Consider the following 19509-nt stretch of genomic DNA (forward strand, 5'->3'; position numbering starts at 1 on the left):
AGTTCCACTCTACCCCATTCTACTCCTAAAATGCCTTTCAGACAGAACTCCTCCGTGTATACCCATTGTCATTGCCTTTCCTTAGATTCTCATCCTCTTTTTCCTGGACTGTTGCAATTATCTACTTACTGGTCTTGTTCTCTCCAGCCTTTTTCCCTCTAATCCTACCATACCATTAAGCACACAAATATAATCCTGTTACTCCCCTGCTTAACTGTTGGTTAAAGGATAAAGTGGAAACACCTCAGTATGATACAATAATCTTCAAAAACTAGACCCAACCTTCTTTCATAATTTTTCTCCCACCAGGTCTCATAAAGGGAACTCCTTGAGCTCTAGTACAACCAAACTACTTTCTACTCTCCATGTACCATCAAAGACTTTCAAAGGCTCTGTTCTGAACATGCTACTCCCTTTGCCTAAAACTCCTATTCCACATTCTCTGCCTAAAAGAAATACTCATTGGCCCTTCAGAGGCATCTGAAATGTCACTTTCTCTGCAAGGGGTTCTAAACACCCCTAGAATCATATTTTTCCATCTTGTTGATACTCATTCAGTTACCTTCATTTTATTTTAGAGTCTTATTTTGAGTCTTTCAATTTACGTTTGAAGTTTCTTTACACATACTTAGAAAAGAGGTCTGGAAGGTTATTTACCAAAATGTTTCTAAGAGTTACCTCTAAATTGTTAGATGACAAGCAGTTTTTCACTTTTTGCTTTATAATCTTTGATAAGACTAAATTGCTATACCAGATTGTTTTCCAACAATTCACATTATTATTGGTATTAACTATACCATAACAAATCATAGTAGATTGTCATGTCCATTTTATTTCCACTCCACATTGATAACAACAGATGGTAATATCTTCTAGAATAAGCACTTTCTTCCCTCCGTTGAATTGAATTTGATAAACATGTACCCAACACCTATGATGTACAAGACAGTGTAGGAGATTTTAAAATAGCTAACTCAATTTTAAAGATTGAGTTAGATTTTAAAATAGATTTTAAAATAGCTTACTCAACAAACTTATAAATCTAGTAGAGAAACACAAATACACAACCATAATCTAAGGGAGAATGAAATAAATTCTGTAAAAGTTACAAAGTTGGGAGGGGAAAAAGTAGATGACAGGAGTAGAGAAACAAGTGAGGAATCCCTAATAGGTTCCAGGAAGGTGACAGCTTTGGAACTGGGCTTGGACAGATGAATAGCTTTCAAACAGGTAAGCAGGGTGGCATTTCAATTAGATGAAAATGCAAGAGCAAAAACTCTTAAGAAAGAAAAGCATAAAGCTATATATTTGGGGGGAAAGTAAACAGGTCTGTTCTCTAGAATTTGGGGGTATGAGCAACGATGGAAGATAAGTTAGAATTACACTAAGGACTTGAATGTTAGAGTAAAGAATTCTCATTTACTTTCATAGGAAATGAGGTGTCACCAAGTCTTTGGGGGCAGGAAAGCAAAATGATCTGTTCAGCTCTAATCATAATGTTCTCTCTATAAAAAACAATCCTTCAGCTGGCTTTCCACTGAGACCACTTGAGCTTCTCTTAGGTCCCCATTTGAACGTAGTCTTGGCTAAACTAAATGAAATTATTTTTTTAACACCAAAAACTCTTAAGACATATTTAAAGCAAAATCAGAGCCATGTAAAAGTCCTCAAAACAGACAAAAGCAAACAGAAAAAGAGGTAAAATAGCAAAAATCTAAAACTTTAAGTGTTCATAAGTGAGATTTTATTCAATGTGTTTTTGTATATAAAATGTTTTGAAACTGGGGCGCCGGGGCGCCTGGGTGGCGCAGTCGGTTAAGCGTCCGACTTCAGCCAGGTCACGATCTCGCGGTCCGTGAGTTCGAGCCCCGCGTCGGGCTCTGGGCTGATGGCTCAGAGCCTGGAGCCTGTTTCCGATTCTGTGTCTCCCTCTTTCTCTGCCCCTCCCCTGTTCATGCTCTGTCTCTCTCTGTCCCAAAAATAAATAAAAATGTTAAAAAAAAAAAAAAAAAAGAAACTGGGGCGCCTGGGTGGCTCAGTCGGTTAAGTGTCCGACTTCAGCTCGGGTCATGATCTCACGGTTTGTGAGTTTGAGCCCCATGTCAACCTCTGTGCTGACAGCTCGGAGCCTGGAGCCTGCTTTGGATTCTGTGTCTCCTTCTCTCTGCCCCTCCCCCTCTTATGCTCTGTCTCTATCAAAAATAAATAAATGTAGAAAAAAAATTTTTTTTATGTTTTGAAACTGACTACTACCAATAAAAACAAGTCTGAGGATTTATACTTCTTGATTCCTTTTAAGATTACAATCAGGTTACAATTCCTTTTAAACTAACAAAATGCAGTTGATTTCTGTTTCAAAGTTGGTAGTGGCAAAAGAAAAAGCAATTAGAGCAATTTCCTGGCCTTGACATGAATTAATACTAGAGATCTTTTCCTGGATGAAACCTGAATCCGGCAAGGCCAAAAACAGCAGGTTCTTTCTATCAAAGGACCACAGTGAAGGGTAAGCTCTCTTTGTCAAGACTGGTTTGTCCTAAAGAGAAAGGTCCTTCTGGATCATTTTGCCTGAAGGCTCTAAAGGACAGTCCTGTTGGGGTAAAGAGGCAAAGGTTGCTGTCTAGAGATCACAGACCACAGTTGGAGCTACTAGTCAGAAAACATACTGTAGGCGCAAGACATGTTTTATTCTCGCCATCCTAGTTAAACTGCATGCTGTCCAGTAGCAGTCTTTTTTCCTTTTGTAGTTCCCAATGAACACAGCATTAAGAGTACACAAGCATTTCTTATTTGTTAAACTGAATCTTATGGAAGAGTGAAACCCTCTAAAATGCAAGTGATTGGTTTTGATAAGAATTAAATAATAACAATTATTATTATAAATGGAATAAAAAATGCACATGCATGTTGATAGCAGCAATTACTATTGATCCAAGAAAGCTTAAGTAACTTCATTTCCTGAAGGTCAGGAAAAATACCTTTGCAAAGAGTAAAGCCAAAACACAGTGAAATTAAGTAACCTGGCCAAAGTCGTACAGTCCATTACAATGCTGGGATCTGTTTAAGGAGCAGACTTCTGAAGGTGCAGAAAAATTTTTTTTCCTTCCATTCTATGTTCTCTGTATTAAATACAGTAAAGCTTTTATTAATTCCAGCTCATTGGGAAGCTAACCTGAAATACTAACAAGGCTAAATCACAAACTATTCTAAAAGATTATGACACTAAAGATATTGTAAGTACACACAGCAAGCAACAGAAAAAGGTCTGATCCAGTAAGACTTAACTAAAGAAAAAAAACCCAATTGTAATTATCCATTTGAGCATCCAGTAGGCCTTCCAAAAGTGCTTTCATACATACATTAAATATACCATTTACAACCTTTTTGAGTAATTTGCTTGGTAAAAAAGTGATGAAAACAATTCAGGCAAGATTTGCAAGATTAGAAGTCTAGAGTTAGTTTAAACTAAGGGTTAGCGTTAGTTTAAACTAAGTAACTTAGGGTTAGTTTAAACTAAGTAATCTGATATTGAAGTCCTACCTTATATCTAGCACTGTGTTGCTTAAGGCATTAAAAAGAATAAAAGGAAATCAAATACAAGCTTTAAGGAAACCTAGTTGAGAATATAAGATGTACAAAACTCAAAGGTCAAATCACAACACAGAAGTCAAAACGACAACACACATGTAAGTAGTATTGAATAGAACAGTATTGAATAGTAGTGAATAGTATAGAATACTCCACAAGTAGTATCCTGTACTAGGTTTTTCCCCTCACTCACCTTTTTTCCCCACTGTTCCTTAATCTTTTCACCCAAGTCTCAATTGTCTCATTCAGAATTATTTTCTCCAGCTGTCATCGAGGCACTAAGTTTTTCACTACTCTTAAACTGCATACTCAGCGACTCTTCTGGTCTCATAGCTCACAAACATAGGTTTGCAGATCCCCATCACCTGGGATAATTACTGATTTGGGGCCAGATGTCCATCAAAACGGTGATATACTTACATGTTCCAGATTTGATTTCAGTACTAATGGCTCATCTCTCTTCTTCTGTTCATCCATTTTTCTTTTCCCTGTTTCTGTATCCTCTGATAACAGCTTGTGGATTTGATCTTCAGAGGTTTTCTCCTCTTGCAACTTTTCTTCTCTCAGCTAAAAATACAAATCACACCGAGAAGGAGAGTTTTAGGCAACTATAGACTTCAAAACATTTTTTACTCAGTAGTCTATTAGAACAAACATCACATGGAAGTTTGAGACTATTTTTCTTATTAGATATAGAGCCCTCTTAATTTTTAAGTAAGTCTGCTTTCACTTGACTTTTGCCAAACATACACTGCATGACTTAAGATTTAACTACTCCGCATTCTTAAGCAATATGAAATGATAAAAGCTAAAATAATATGCGTAATCAAAAAATAAGATTTACTCACTTAGCCAAAAAAGGCTGAACCTAAAAACTTTCCACGTTCCCAGAAACTAGATAAAACTACATTAAGTGAGGAGAATAGCCAAGATGTAGGCCACAGAGGGCCAGGGGTCATTGGTCCTAGAGGCAACAGAAAAAATTATCACAGTTCCAATGTCCTGCAATTTATGCCGTTATCTTGTGGTCCAGAGGACAGGTCAAAATACATTGTTTACAAATAAATTTAAGGCAGAAGCCAATGCTCCTCATTTGGAGGTGGCAGGACATTATGAACATAAGATGAGCATTGGAATAAAAACTCGGGTTCCAGTGGGTCTGTACTTATTACCAGCTGTACCATCTTGGGCAAATGAAGCATCATATGCTCACCTACAAAATAGGTAATGCTACTTACTTTGTAGATACTGTAGTAAGAAATAAATAATAATATAAAGGATTTAATGTAGTGTCTTGCTGTGTACTTACAGTACATTAAGAGTTTCCTTTTATTTTCCTTTCACTGCCCTAGGGTTTTCACAAAACTTAAATGACATAAGGTATATCAAGGCATTTACAGGCTACTAATTTTCAATCATACTTGCAAAAAAAATAAAGCTAAAGAACAAATATTTCGCATTGGTTGTCGCCTCAGGGTTAAAAAGCAAAACCAACAATAAAAACAATTAAGATTTAGTCTTGGTCCCTGAAATGCAGCTAGATCAACACTAAACCAATCTTGCACAACTAGAAAACTAATTTGAGGATTAACACAACAATTTGCACAACCTGAACTACAGAACTTGGCAGGTGTGCAGCACAGAGAAGTGAACTGGGGGAGAGAGAAGCCGTGGAGGGGAGGAAACTATTTTTGCTTCTGGAGAGAGGATGGAGAAGGCAGGAAGAGTACGGGAAAGCATCCTTCCCCCAATCCCTGAAAGCAGCTGGAGAGAAAAGAAAGAGTATGCAAGGGACTGAACAAAAAAGGGAGAAAGGATAAAGAAAAGGGTTTAAATTCCATGAACACTTTATAAACAGGGGGAGTGCAGAGTCTCAAACTCCATAGCTAGATACCTGGTAGTACTCTGGTGGGAAGGGCGAATCCCCAGGAGCAGAGAGCGAGGTCCAAGGGGTCCTCAGGCCACACGGGGAGAGCCGGTTCCCCGGCCGGGGGGACATTTCATAGAGGCTGTGAGACAAGCCCACAGGCAAAGGTCCCAGAGGACCTTGGAGAAGAACCACATTCAACGGTGCTGGAACAAGGGCATTAAGGGGGAAGGCTGGTGCCAGATGTGTTGTGATTTACCATAATCCCTGAAACGCTGCTGCTACACAATCACATGAACTTTTTCTGCTGTGGGCTGGCACCCAGTTGCAGTCTCTGGGCATCAGCAGCAGCACAGTCCTGCGAATGTTCCTGGCGGGCGGGCACCCTATCATTGATTGGTGAGACCCTCTCCCAGAGGGTCAGAACAGGTCAAAGCTGCAGTCCCTCAGTAGTAAGGGGCCGGGAAACACAGCCACATCTGAGACAAAACTCAGGAGGGAAGTGCCTCCTGGCAGCCTGACAGCTTGGTCACAGTATAAAAGCAGAGAGTGGACGGAAGCCGGAGGCAAAGGAGGGGTGCTTGACTGCCGGTCAGGGAGAGCACAGAGTTCTGATACTAGAGACTGGGTAGCTAGGTGACGCCATTTTCACCCCTCCCTCACATGCGCATACACACCTACTTGCACCACAACAACCCACCCTAGTAAGCTAAGCAGCGCCATCTAGTGGAGAATGGAGCCGTTACACTAAGCCCAGTCTAACTGGGCCAACCTCGCTCTTCAGGAACTCCTCAAGTCTCTCTGCCTGCTTAGTTAACGGACTATAAAGTGCTTCATAGTTTGACTGCTAGGGGAAACCGTTTTAATTTCAATCATATTTCAGTCTGTTTGCTAGTCCATCTTTTCACTTTTTTTTATTTTTCTTTTCTTATTCCTGAATACAGAAAGAGAAAAAAATTATTTTTACTTTCCACGGTTCTTAAAAATATTTTTAATTTTTTTCTACTATATTTTTTACTTTTTTTGTAAATTTTTCAAATTCTATTTTGCTTCCATCATTTCATTTTATTCTATTCCATTGTATTCATTTTTTCAACTTTTCAAACGTTTTCCTTTTTTTTCTTTCTTTTCTTTCCTTTCCTTTTTTTCTCTAATCTATCAAGGTCCTTTCAACAAAAAGACCAAAACACACCTAGGATCTAACTTCCATTATTTGATTTTTTTTTTGGTGTTGTTTTTAATTCTTTAATTGTAATTTTTGTACCTTATTAATTCCTTTTCTTCTTTCAAAACGATGAAATGAAGGAATTCACCACAAAAGAAAGAACAGGAAGAAAGGACAGCCAGGGACTTAATCAACACAGATACAAGATGTCTGAACCAGAATTTAGAATCATAATATGAATACTAGCTGAGGTTGAAAATAGATTAGAATCCCTTTCTGCAGAGATGAAGTAAAAGCTAGTCAGGATGAAATAAAAATGCTGTAACTGAACTGCAAACTTGAATACATGCCATGGCAGCAAGGATGGATGAAACAGAGCAGCGAATCAGCGATATAGAGGACAAACTTATGGAGAACAATGAAGCAGAAGACAAAGAAACTAAGGCAAAAGAGCATGATTTAAGAATTAGAGAACTCAGTGACTCATTATAAAGGAACAACATCAGAATCATAGGGGTCCCAGAAGATGAAGAGAGAAAAAGCGGTAGATTCGTGTGAGCAAATCATAGCAGAAAACTTTCCTAACCTGGGGAAAGACACAGACATCAAAATCCAGGAAGCACAGAGGACTCCCATTAGATTCCACAAAAACTGACCAACAAGGCATATCATAGTCAAATTCACAAAATAAGCAGGCATGGAAAGAATCATGAAAGCAGCAAGGGAAAATAAGTCCTTAATCTACAAGGGAAGACAGATTAGGTTTGCAGCAGACCTATCCACAAAAACTTGGCAGGCCGGAAAGGAGTGGCAGGATATAGTCAATGTGCTGAATCGGAAAAATATGCAGCCAAGAATTCCTTATCCAGCAAGGCTGTAATTCAAAATAGAAGAAGAGATAAAAAGTTTCCCAAACAAAAATTAAAGGAGTTCATGACCACTAAACCAGCCCTGCAAGGAATTTTAAGGGGGACTCTCTGTGGGGAGAAAAGATGGAAAAAAAAAAGACCAAAAGCAACAAAGACTAGAAAGGACCAGAGAACACCACCACACCACCAGAAACCTCAACTCTACAGGCACCATAATGGCAATAAGTTCCTATCTTTCAGTACTCACTCTAAACATCAATGGACTAAATCCTCCAATCAAAAGACACAGGGTAACAGAATGGATAAGAAAACAAGATCATCTATATGCTGTTTACAAGAGACTCACTTTAGACCTAAAGACACCTTCAGCTTGAAAGTAAGGGGATGGAGAACCATCTATCATGCTAATGGTCAACAAAAAAAGCCAGAGTAGCCATACTTATGTCAGACAACCTAGACTTTAAAATAAAGACTGTAACAGAGATGAAGAAGGGCATTATATCATAATTAAGGGGTCTATCCACCAAGAAGATCTAACAACTGTAAACATATATACTCCAAATGTGAAAGCACCCAAATATATAAATCAATTAATCACAAACATAAAGAAACTCATTCATAATAATACCATAATAGTAGGGGAATTCAACCCCACTTACAACAATGGACAGATCACCTAAACAGAAAATCAACAAACAAACAATGGCTTTGAATGACACACTGGACTGTATGGCTTTAACAGATATATTCAGAACATTTCATCCTAAAGCAGCGGAATATACATTCCTCTCCAATACACATGGAACGTTCTGCAGAATAGATCACATACTGGGACACAAATCAGCCCTCAACAAGTACAAGAAGATTGAGACAATACCGTGCATATTTTCAGACCACAATGCTATGAAACTTGAAATCACCCACAAGAAAAAATGTGGAAAGATAACAAATGCTTGGAGACTAAAGACCATTTTACTAAACAATAAATGGACTAATCAAGAAGTTAAAGAGGAAATTAAACAGTCATGGAAGCCAATGAAAATGATAACACCACAGCCCAAAACTTCTGGGACGCAGCAAAGGCGGTCATAAGAGAGAAATATATAGCAATCCAGGCCTTCGTAAAGAAGGAAGAAAGGTCTCAGATACACAACCTAACCTTATGCCTTAAGGAGCTGGAAAAAGAACAGCAAATAAAACCCAAACCAGCAGAAGACAGGAAATAATAAAGATTAGAGCAGAAATCAATGCTATCAAAACCAAAACCAAACAAACAAACAAAAAAATAATAGAACAGATCAATGAAACCAGAAGCTGGTTCTTTGAAAGAATTAACAAAATTGATAAACCCCTAGCCAGTTTGATCAAGAAAAAGGAAAGGACCCAAATAAATAAAATCAAGAATGAAAGAGAGACCACAACCAACACAGCAGAAATAAAAACAATAGTAAAAGAATATTATGAGCAATTACACACTAATAAGATGGACAACCTGGAATAAATGGATAAATTCCTAGAAACATATAAACTACCAAAATTGAGATAGGAAAAATAGAAAATTTGAACAGATCCATAATCAGTAAAGAAATAGAATTGGTAATCAAAAATCTCCCAAAAAACAAGAGTCCAGGGCTGGATGGCTTTCCAGGGGAATTCTACCAAACATTTAAAGACGAGTTAACACCTATTCTCTTGAAGCTGTTCCAAAAAATAGAAATGCAAGGAAAACTTCCAAACTCTGACTATGAAGTCTGCATTACCTTGATTCCAAAACAAGACAAAGACCCTGCTAAAAAGGAGAATCATAGACCAATTTCCCTGATGGACATGGACACAAAACTCCTCAACAAGATACTAGCCAACTGGATCCAACAATACATTAAAAAAATTATTCACCACGACCAAGTGGGATTTACACCTGGGATGCAGAGCTGGTTCAACATCTGCAAAACAATCAATGTGATACATCACATCAACAAAACAAAGGACAAGAGCCACAGGATCCGATCAATAGATGCAGAGAAAGCGTTTGACAAAACACAGCATCCTTTCTTGATAAAAACCCCCAAGAAAGTAGGGATAGAAGGATCATACCTGAAGATCATAAAAGACCATATGAAAGACCCAACACTAATATCACCCTCAATGGGGAAAAACTGAGAGCTTTACCCCTAAAGTCAGGAACAAGACAGGGATGTCCACTCTCACCACTGCTATTCAACATAGTATTAGAAGTCTTAGCCTCAGCAATCAGACAACACAAAGCAATAAAAGGCATCTAAATCGGCTAGGAGGAGATCAAACTTTCACTCTTCACAGACGACGTGATACTCTATGTGGAAAACCCAAAAGACTCCACCAAAAAACTGCTAGAACTGATCCATGAATTCAGCAAAGTGGCAGGATATAAAATCAATGCACAGAAATTGGCTCCATTCCTATACACCAACAATGAAGCAACAGAAAGAGAAACCAAGGAATCAATCCCACTGATGCACCAAAAATCATAAAATACCTAGGAATAAATCTAACCAAAGAGGTGAAAAATCTATACACTGAAAACTATAGAAAGCTTATGAAAGAAATTGAAGACAACACACAAAAAAATGGAAAAATATTCCACGCTCCTGAATAGGAAGAACAAATACTGTTTAAAATGTCAACACTACCCAGGCAGTCTACATATTCAATGCAATCCCTATCAAAATCACTTCAGCATTCTTCATAGAGCTAGAACAATCCTAATTTTGTATGGAACCACAAAAGACCCCGAATAGCCAAAGCAATCTTGAAAAAGAAAACGAAAGCTGGAGGCATCACAATCCCAGACTTCAAGCTGTACTACAAAGCTATAATCAGCAAGACAGTATAGTACTGGCACAAAAACAGACACTCAGATCATTGGAATGGAACAAAGAACCCAGGAATGGACGCACAAACACATGGCCCACTAATCTTTGACAAAGCAGGAAAGAATATCCAATGGAATAAGACAGTCTCTTCAGCAAGTGGTGCCGCGAAAACTGAACAGCGACATGTAGAAGAATGAACCTGGACCACTTTCTTACACCATTCATAAAAATAAACTCAAAACTCAAAATGAAAGTTCTAAATGTAAGACATGAAGCCATCAAAATCCTAGATGAGAAAGCAGGCAAAAACTTTTCTGACCTTGGCCGCAGCAACTTCTTACTCAACACATCTCCGAAGGCAAGGGAAATAAAAGCAAAAATGAACTATTGCGACCTCATCAAAATAAAAAGCTTCTGCACAGTGAAGGAAGCAATCAGCAAAACTAAAAGGCAACTGATGGAATAGGAGAAGATATTCGCAAATGACATATCAGATAAAGGGTTAGTATCCAAAATCCATAAGGAACTTACCAAACTCAATGCCCAAAAAACAAATAATCCCGTGAAGAAATGGGTAAAAGACATGAATAGATATTTCTCCAAGGAAGACATCCAGATGGCCAACCGACACATGAAAAAATGCTCAACGTCACTCATCATCAGGGAAATACTAATCAAAACCACAATGAGATACCACCTCAACACCTGTCAGAATGGCTAACATTAACAACTCAGGCAACAACAGATGTTGGTGAGGATGCAGAGAAAGAGGATCTCTTTTGCGCTGCTGGTGGGAATGCAAACTGGTGCAGTCACTCTGGAAAACAGTATGGAGGTTCCTCAAAAAATTAAAAATAGAACTACCCTACAACCCAGCAATTGCACTACTAGGCATTTATCCAAGGGATACAGGTGTGCCATTTCAAAGCGGCACATGCACCCCAATGTTTACAGCAGCGCTATCAACAATAGTCAAAGTATGGAAAGAGCCCAAATGTCCATCGATGGATGAATGGATAAAGAAGATGTGGTATACATATACAATGGAGTATTACTCGACAATCAAAAAGAATGAAATCTTGCCATTTGCAACTACGTCGATGTAACTAGAGGGTATTATGCTAAGTGAAATTAGTCAATCAGAGAAAGACAAATATCATATGACTTCACTCATATGAGGAATTTAAGATACAAAACAGAGGAACATATGGGAAGGGAAGCAAAACTAGTATAAAAACAGGGAAGGGGACAAAATATAAGAGACTCTTAAATACAGAGAACAAAGGGTTACTGGAGGGGTTGTGGGAGGTGGGATGGGCTAAATGGGTAAGAGGCATTAAGAAATCTCCTGAAATCATTGTTGCACTATATGCTAACTAACTTGGATGTAAATTAAAAAATAATTTTTTAAAACTTTTAATAATTTTTTTCAAAGTACCAAGAAAAAAAAAGATTTAGTTTTATCTTTCCAATTTCTATACGTCTGATTGCTACAGGCTTGAACTAATCTTTAATATGCTGAGTCTAATTCAAGAGGTTACAAATATTCAATGAACACCATACACAATGTTATGTCAGGAAGAGGCTCAAATGAAATAACGTACTCCTAACTCTGCCCAAGTCAAACAAAAAAACAAAAGGATGAAAAGCAAACCATGGCCAGGAAGAAAGTAAACCTAAAGCCTATATTAATTGCCCACATGAAAGCTCAATGTCTTTTGATGATATCAGATGAAAAATTCTTGTTCAACAGATTAACCACAGGCTACATAAAGGGGCAATTCATTTTTAGAGGATAAAGAGGCAGAGTGGCAAAAAAGAGAACAAGCTTTAGCATCAAAGTAATTGCTATCATTTATTGAACTCCTGTGTGTCAGGTGCTAGGCTAAGCACTGTACATACATCATCTCATATAAGAAAACTAAGTTTTAGGAGTTAGGTATTGTGTTCAAATTCCCAGTGCCATAGTCCAGGAACTAGAATTCCAATCTAGGCTTATCTCAGTTGTTCTCAAGCAAAGATGATTTTACATCCCAGGGTACATCTAACAATGTCTGGAGACACTTTGAGTTGTCACAACTGAGGGTATGGGGGTGTGTAGGTGCTACAGGCAGACTGTGGGTGAGGCCAAGGATTGCTACTAAACCTCCTAAATGCACAAGATTGCCTCCAATAATGCCCCCCCCACAGATGTTGCTATTAAAAAAAAAAAAAACTGTTACATTTCCTATTTTATATATTTTAGTGTTATTTTGTTTACTTAATGGTGTTTATATACTATGTCCTCTGGCTTTTCTAGTGTTTTAAAATGCATCCTTCTGCCTCCTACTAATGTTTATTATTGCTCTCAAAATTTTACAATGAACTTTGACATGGGCTGCTTCTGGCAAAACAACCTTTCTATTGTAATGTTGAGTCTCTAACACACTGTCATCTTAACACAGCTAAAAACTTACAAAATGGAAAAACCTACATGTGCATTTAAATCTTCATATGAATGATATTTGTGTCTTCTCCCTACTGGGTTCTGTAGCAGTTTTTTTTTAAATGTTTATTTATTTTTGACAGAGAGAGAGAGACAGAGTATGAGCAGGGAGGGGGCAGAGAGAGGGAGACACAGAATCCGAAGCAGGCTCCAGGCTCTGAGCTCTCAGCACAGAGTCCGATGCAAGGCTCGAACTCACAGACCGCGAGATCATGACCTGAGCTGAAGTCAGAGGCTCAACTGACTGAGCCACCCAGGCGCCCCTTGAATAGTTTTTTATAAGGACTTGAGAACTTGGTGTCTAGGAAAGAGTTTTCACAGTCAGGGAAAATGACTTCGGGAGTGTCGGAAAGTAGCATATAAACTTGAAAAAGAAACATCAATAGCTGCTCTTTATTGAACTGTTCTTTGTGCCAGGCATTAAATTTAGAGAGCTTACCTCATTTAAACATTAAGGACTCTGTTTGATTCTATTATTATCATTTTATACACACAAAAATTAACACTCAGTGGTTATTCCCCAAAGTCGCAGAGACTGAATACTGAAGAGCAAACCGCTGGCTTCAGATAACAGGATTTCTCAACCTCAGCACTTTTAGGCCATGTAATTCTTTGTTATGGGGAGCTGAACAGAGTCTGAGAAGAAGGCTCATGCATGAATACTTTGGGAGTAGGAGTTGAATACAGAGTAAACTTACCAAGGAAAGAAAGCCAATAAAAGTGGTATGGTGGTGGGTCCAACAATTGGCTACAAAGGCCAATATGAGAAACTGTATAAAATGCATGTCAAGACTGTCAGTCTGAAGTGAGAAAAAGGGAAGCATGGATCTATTGATTCCTACCTCCCACCGACCAAAGTTTGCTTCACGAGGCATGAAATACCCCTCACACTGGTTTGTGCAACCTAAGGAAGTTCCCATGGTAGGCACTGGAGAGCGATTACAGAGAAGCCCTAATGCTAAAAGCAAGAGGCAAGCACTAGGAGCCTAAACAAGATCTCAGGCTGTACCAAAGTGAAGCTGCCCACTACTGTAAGTGGAATGGTTTTTACCACTTCCATTTCTGGATGCTAATTATTAAAGAAAAACTATTGACTTCTGTACATTAATCTCATATCCAGTCACACTACCAAAAAAACACCATGTAATCTTTTCCTGAAAATATCTTTACTTTGCCTTCACTAGTTTTTTAAAATAAAGTCTTTGGGTGCCCAGGTGGCTCAGTTGTTAAGCATCTGACTTTGGCTCAGGTCATGATCTTAGGGTTTGTGAGTTTGAGTCCCATGTCAGGTGAGCTCAAGCCCCGCTTCAGTGAGCATCAGCCTCGCTAAGGGTGAACATAAGCCCCACATCGGGTGAGCATGAGTCCGCTTCAGGTGAGCCCTGCTTCTGTCTCTCTCTCTCTCTCTGTCTCTCTCTCTCTCTCTGCTCCTCACTCATTTCCACCCTCTCTCTCAAAAAAATTTTTAAATAAAAATAAACTCTTTAAAATCAAGGATTATAAACAGAGAAGTGTACAAATCATGAATGCAAAGTATGATCAATTATACAAAATAGGCATATCCATGTAACCACCACCCAGATCAAGAAACCAGTACTCCCTGTGCCTCTTTTTACCCAAAAGTAACCACAATTCCAGCTTCCAACACCAAAAACTCATTTTTACCTATTTGAATTTTATGTAAGTGGAATCTTTCATGGGTATTTTATCAGTCTTTCTTCAGTCAACATTCTATTTGTGAGATTCATCCATGTAGGTGCATAGAGTAGGTTGTACCTTCTCATTGTTTTATACTATTCCACTGTTCGACTACAAAACAATTTAACCATTCTACCATTAATGGATATTTGGGGAGTTACTAATTTGTGGCTATTCACAAATAAACTGCTATGAATATTTTTGAAGATGTACCCTGATACACATACTGTTCTGTGGTGTATATTGTAGAAGAGAAACTGTTTAGTCATAAGACATGGGTGCGCTGCCATAGCTTCCCAAGTTGCTTGTACAGAGAACACTTCCACCCCCCAATGAGGCAGAATGACAGTTGCTCTCAGCCTTAACACTCAGTACCATTTGTCTATTTCAGTCATTCCAGTGAGTATATACTGGGACTGCATTATGACTAGATATGCGTTTCTCTGGTGACTAAAGATATAGAGCAGCTTTTCATATGTTTATGGACTATTAGGAAATCTTCTTTTATGAGCTGCTTATTCACATTATTGTCCTTTTTTCATTTAGATATTTGGGGGTTTTTTTCCCTAGTAATGTGTAGGAGTTATTTATATTTTTTGGATATGAAGCAATTTTCAAGAAAAAATATACATAGGACATATATATGTATATACATATATATTTTCATGTATATGAAAATCAGAAACTTTCAGACAAAAGTTTCAGGTTTTAAGGTAGTTTAACTTCAGTGGGGTTTTTTTTTTTTTTTTTGAAGCTTATTTACTTTGAGAGAAAGAGCATGTGAGCAGGGGAGAGGCAGAGAGAGAGGAGAGAGAATCCCAAGCAGGTTCCACACTGTCAGCGCAGAGCCCTGGCATGGGGCTTGATCTCATGAACTGTGAGATCATGACCTGAGCTGAAATCAAAAGTTGGACACTTAACCAACTCTTTGTGTATCCTGTTCAAGAAATTCTCCCATGTTACCGTTAAGAAAAACAACTTTTTAATAAGCTGTATGCCCAACATGGGGCTTGAACTCATGACTCCAAGGTCAAGATTCACATGCTCCAGCCAATTTGAGCTGGCTCCAATTGAGCCAGCCAGGTGCCTCACCTCCCGTGTTATTTTTTTTTTTTTTTTTTTTTTTTTTTAATTTTTTTTTTTTTCAACGTTTATTTATTTTTGGGACAGAGAGAGACAGAGCATGAACGGGGGAGGGGCAGAGAGAGAGGGAGACACAGAATCGGAAACAGGCTCCAGGCTCCGAGCCATCAGCCCAGAGCCTGACGCGGGGCTCGAACTCACGGACCGCGAGATCGTGACCTGGCTGAAGTCGGACGCTTAACCGACTGCGCCACCCAGGCGCCCCTCCCGTGTTATCTTTAAAGAGATTGTTATTTGACCTTTCATACTTATTTATTTTTTTAATTTACATTTAAGTTAGTTAGCATATAGTGCAACAATGATTTCAGGAATAGATTCCTTAATACCCCTTACCCATTTAGCCCATCTCCCCTCCCACAACCCCTCCAGTAACCCTTTGTTTGTTCTCCATATTTAAGAGTCTCTTATGTCCCCCTCCCTGTTTTTATACTAGTTTTGCTTCCCTTCCCATATGTTCCTCTGTTTTGTATCTTAAATTCCTCATATGAGTGAAGTCATATGATATTTGTCTTTCTTTTTTTTTTCTTTTTTTTTTAATTTTTTTTTCAACGTTTATTTATTTTTGGGACAGAGAGAGACAGAACATGAACGGGCGAGGGGCAGAGAGAGAGAGGGAGACACAGAATCGGAAACAGGCTCCAGGCTCTGAGCCATCAGCCCAGAGCCCGACGCGGGGCACGAACCCACGGACCGCGAGATCATGACCTGGCTGAAGTCGGACGCTTAACCGACTGCGCCACCCAGGCGCCCTGATATTTGTCTTTCTCTACTAACTTCGCTTAGCATAATACCCTCTAGTTCCATCCATGTAGTTGCAAATGGCAAGATTTCATTCTTTTTGATTTTCGAGTAATACTCCATTGTATATGTATACCACATCTTCTTTATCCATTCATCCATCGATGGACATTTGGGCTCTTTCCACACTTTGCCTATTATCAATAACACTGCTATAACCATTGGGGTGCATGTGCCCCTTCGAAACAGCATACCTGTATCCCTTGGATAAATGCCTAGTAGTGCAATGGCTAGGTCGTAGTTAATTCTATTTTTAATTTTTTGAGGAACCTCCATACTGTTTTCCAGAGTGGCTGCACCAGCTTGCATTCCCACCAGCAGTGCAAAACAGATGCTCTTTCTCTGCATCCTCACCAACATCTGTTGTTGCCTGAGTTGTTAATGTTAGCCACTCTGACAGGTGTGAGGTGGTATCTCACTGTGGTTTTGATTTGTATTTCCCTGATGGTTGAGCATTTTTTCATGTGTCGGTTGGCCATCTGGATATCTTCTTTGGACAACTGTCTATTCATGTCTTTTGCCCATTTCTTCACGGGATTATTTGTTTTTTGGGCATTGAATTTGATAAGTTCTTTATGGATTTTGGATAGTAACCCTTTATCTGGTATGTCATTTGCAAATATCTTCTCCTATTCCATCAGTTGCCGTTTAGTTTTGCTGATTGTTTCCTTTTCTGTGCAGAAACTTTTTATTTTGATGAGGTCACAATAGTTCATTTTTGCTTTTATTTCCCTTGCCTTTGGAGACGTGTTGAGTAAGAAGTTGCTGCGGCCAAGGTCAAAGAAGTTTTTGCCTGCTTTCTCATCTAGGATTTTGATGGCTTCCTGTCTTACGTTTAGGTCCTTCATCCATTTTGAGTTTATTTTTATGAATGTGTAAGAAAGTGGTCCAGGTTCATTCTTCTGCATGTTGCTGTCCAGTTTTCCCAGCACCACTTCCTGAAGACTATCTTTATTCCATTGGATATTCTTTCTTGCTTTGTCAAAGATTAGTTGGCCATACATTTGTGTGTCCATTTCTGGGTTCTCTATTCCCTTCCATTGACCTGAGTGTCTGTTTTTGTGCCAGTATGACCTTTCACATTTAGATCTACAACCCAGTTAGAACTGATTTTTTTTAAGTGAACTATGGTAAGGCATATCTACATCTAATAAAATGAACACTTACAGAATGTTTAGCTCAGTGAGTTTTGACAAATGTATATATCCATGTAATCATCACCCTGATCAAGATATAGAACATTTTTACCTCTGAAGAAAGTCCCTTCAAGCCCACTAGCAATCAATCCCCCTTCCTACTCAGTCCTAAGCAACCCCTAAATCTGATAACTGTGACTACAGATGAGTTTTGTCTATTATAAAATCATACAACATATATTCCTTTGTGTCAGGCTTCATTCACTGAGCATATTTATGAGATTTGTCCATGTTAATAATTTTATTATTAAGACATTCCTTTTATGGATGAGTTACATTCATTCAGTTGTATGAGTATACCAAAATGTGTTTATTCAAATGTTGGATATTTGGGTTTTATTTAGTTTGGGGCTATTATGAATAAAGCTGCTAAGAACATTCATGTCTTTTTGTGGACAGATGTTTTATTTTGCCTGGCTAAGTGGCTACAAGCAGGTTCGCTGGGTTACACAGTAAGTATATGTTTAAATTTATTTTTTTTTTAATTTTTTTTTCAACGTTTTTATTTATTTTTGGGACAGAGAGAGACAGAGCATGAACAGGGGAGGGGCAGAGAGAGAGGGAGACACAGAATCAGAAACAGGCTCCAGGCTCTGAGCCATCAGCCCAGACAGAGCCTGACGCGGGGCTCGAACTCCCGGACCGCGAGATCGTGACCTGTCTGAAGTCGGACGCTTAACCGACCGCGCCACCCAGGCGCCCCAAAATTTATAAAGCAATTGTCAAAATGTTTCCCATCATGGTCATACCATTTCATATTCCTACTAGCCTTGCATGAGAGTATCTGATGATTCACACTCTCCTATTCATTCTCATTCTTGGAATTGTTAGCCTTTTTAATTTGAGCCATTCTAAAAGATGTAAGGGATATCTCATTGTGGCTTTAATAACTATTTCCCTGCTGGCTATTTATGTTGAGCATCTTTTCATTTGTTTAGTAGCATATCTTCTTTTGTGAAGTGTCTGGTCAAACCTTTCACTCTCACATTTTTCTTTTTTTTTTTAACTTATTGCTTGCTAAGTCCAAGAATTCTTTACAAATTCTGGATACAAGTCTATTGTTAGATACACATTTTGAGAATATTTTCTCCCACTATTTGTTTTGCCTTTTTATTTCCCTAGTATGTGAAATTTTTTAATTTTGATACCCATATATCAATTTTTTCTTCTGTGATTAGGATTTTCTGTGTTCCTGTCTAGGAAATCTTTGCCTACCCCAAGGCCAAAAATGTTTTCTTCTATGTTTTCTTCTGCATAGTTTTAGCTTGTAAGTTTAGTCTATGATCCATTTTGAATTAATTTTGTATATTGTACAGACGTCAAGATTCACTTTTAGATACTCACAGGATATTCAGTTTGTTCTAGCACCACTGTTCAAAAGACTATACTGTTGCCACTGAATTACTTTTGTGCCTTTATGAACATCAGTTGACGATATATGAGTGGGTCTATCCCAGGTCTATATTCTACTCCATTGATCTATGTCTTTTCCTTATGCCAATACCATGTTGCCTTGATGACTAGCATTATAGCAATTCTTGAAATCTAGCAGTAAAGTCTCCCAGAAATAACATTATTCACAGACAACATAATCCTCCATGTAGAACATCCACTATAATCTACAAAAAAAACTACTAGAATTACTAAATGAGTTTTAGCAACAGAATATCAAAATATCAAAATATAAAAATAAATTGTATTTCTATATACTTGCATGAACAATCAGAAATTGAAACTTTAAAATACCATTTACTATAACATCAAAAAATGTGAAATACTTTATATCTGACAAAAGATGTGGAAACTTAAAACCACAAATATTGTTCACAGAAATTTTAAAAGATCTTAAAA

At 38.2% G+C, this 19509-nt stretch overlaps 1 protein-coding gene across 5 annotated transcripts in view; it reads right to left on the minus strand.

Annotated features, from left to right (window-relative positions):
- Nucleotides 1–19509, minus strand: part of RNF169 (ring finger protein 169) — a 109723-nt gene that overhangs the window by 34867 nt on the left and 55347 nt on the right. For all 5 annotated transcript variants that reach the window (XM_030332172.1, XM_030332171.1, XM_030332168.1 and 2 more), the window contains exon 3: nt 4006–4152. In XM_030332172.1, coding sequence (XP_030188032.1) covers nt 4006–4152 — 147 coding nt within the window. The remainder of the gene's footprint in view (nt 1–4005; nt 4153–19509) is intronic.

This window comes from Lynx canadensis, chromosome D1, assembly GCF_007474595.2.
Source record: "Lynx canadensis isolate LIC74 chromosome D1, mLynCan4.pri.v2, whole genome shotgun sequence".
Taxonomy (NCBI): Eukaryota; Metazoa; Chordata; class Mammalia; order Carnivora; family Felidae; genus Lynx; species Lynx canadensis.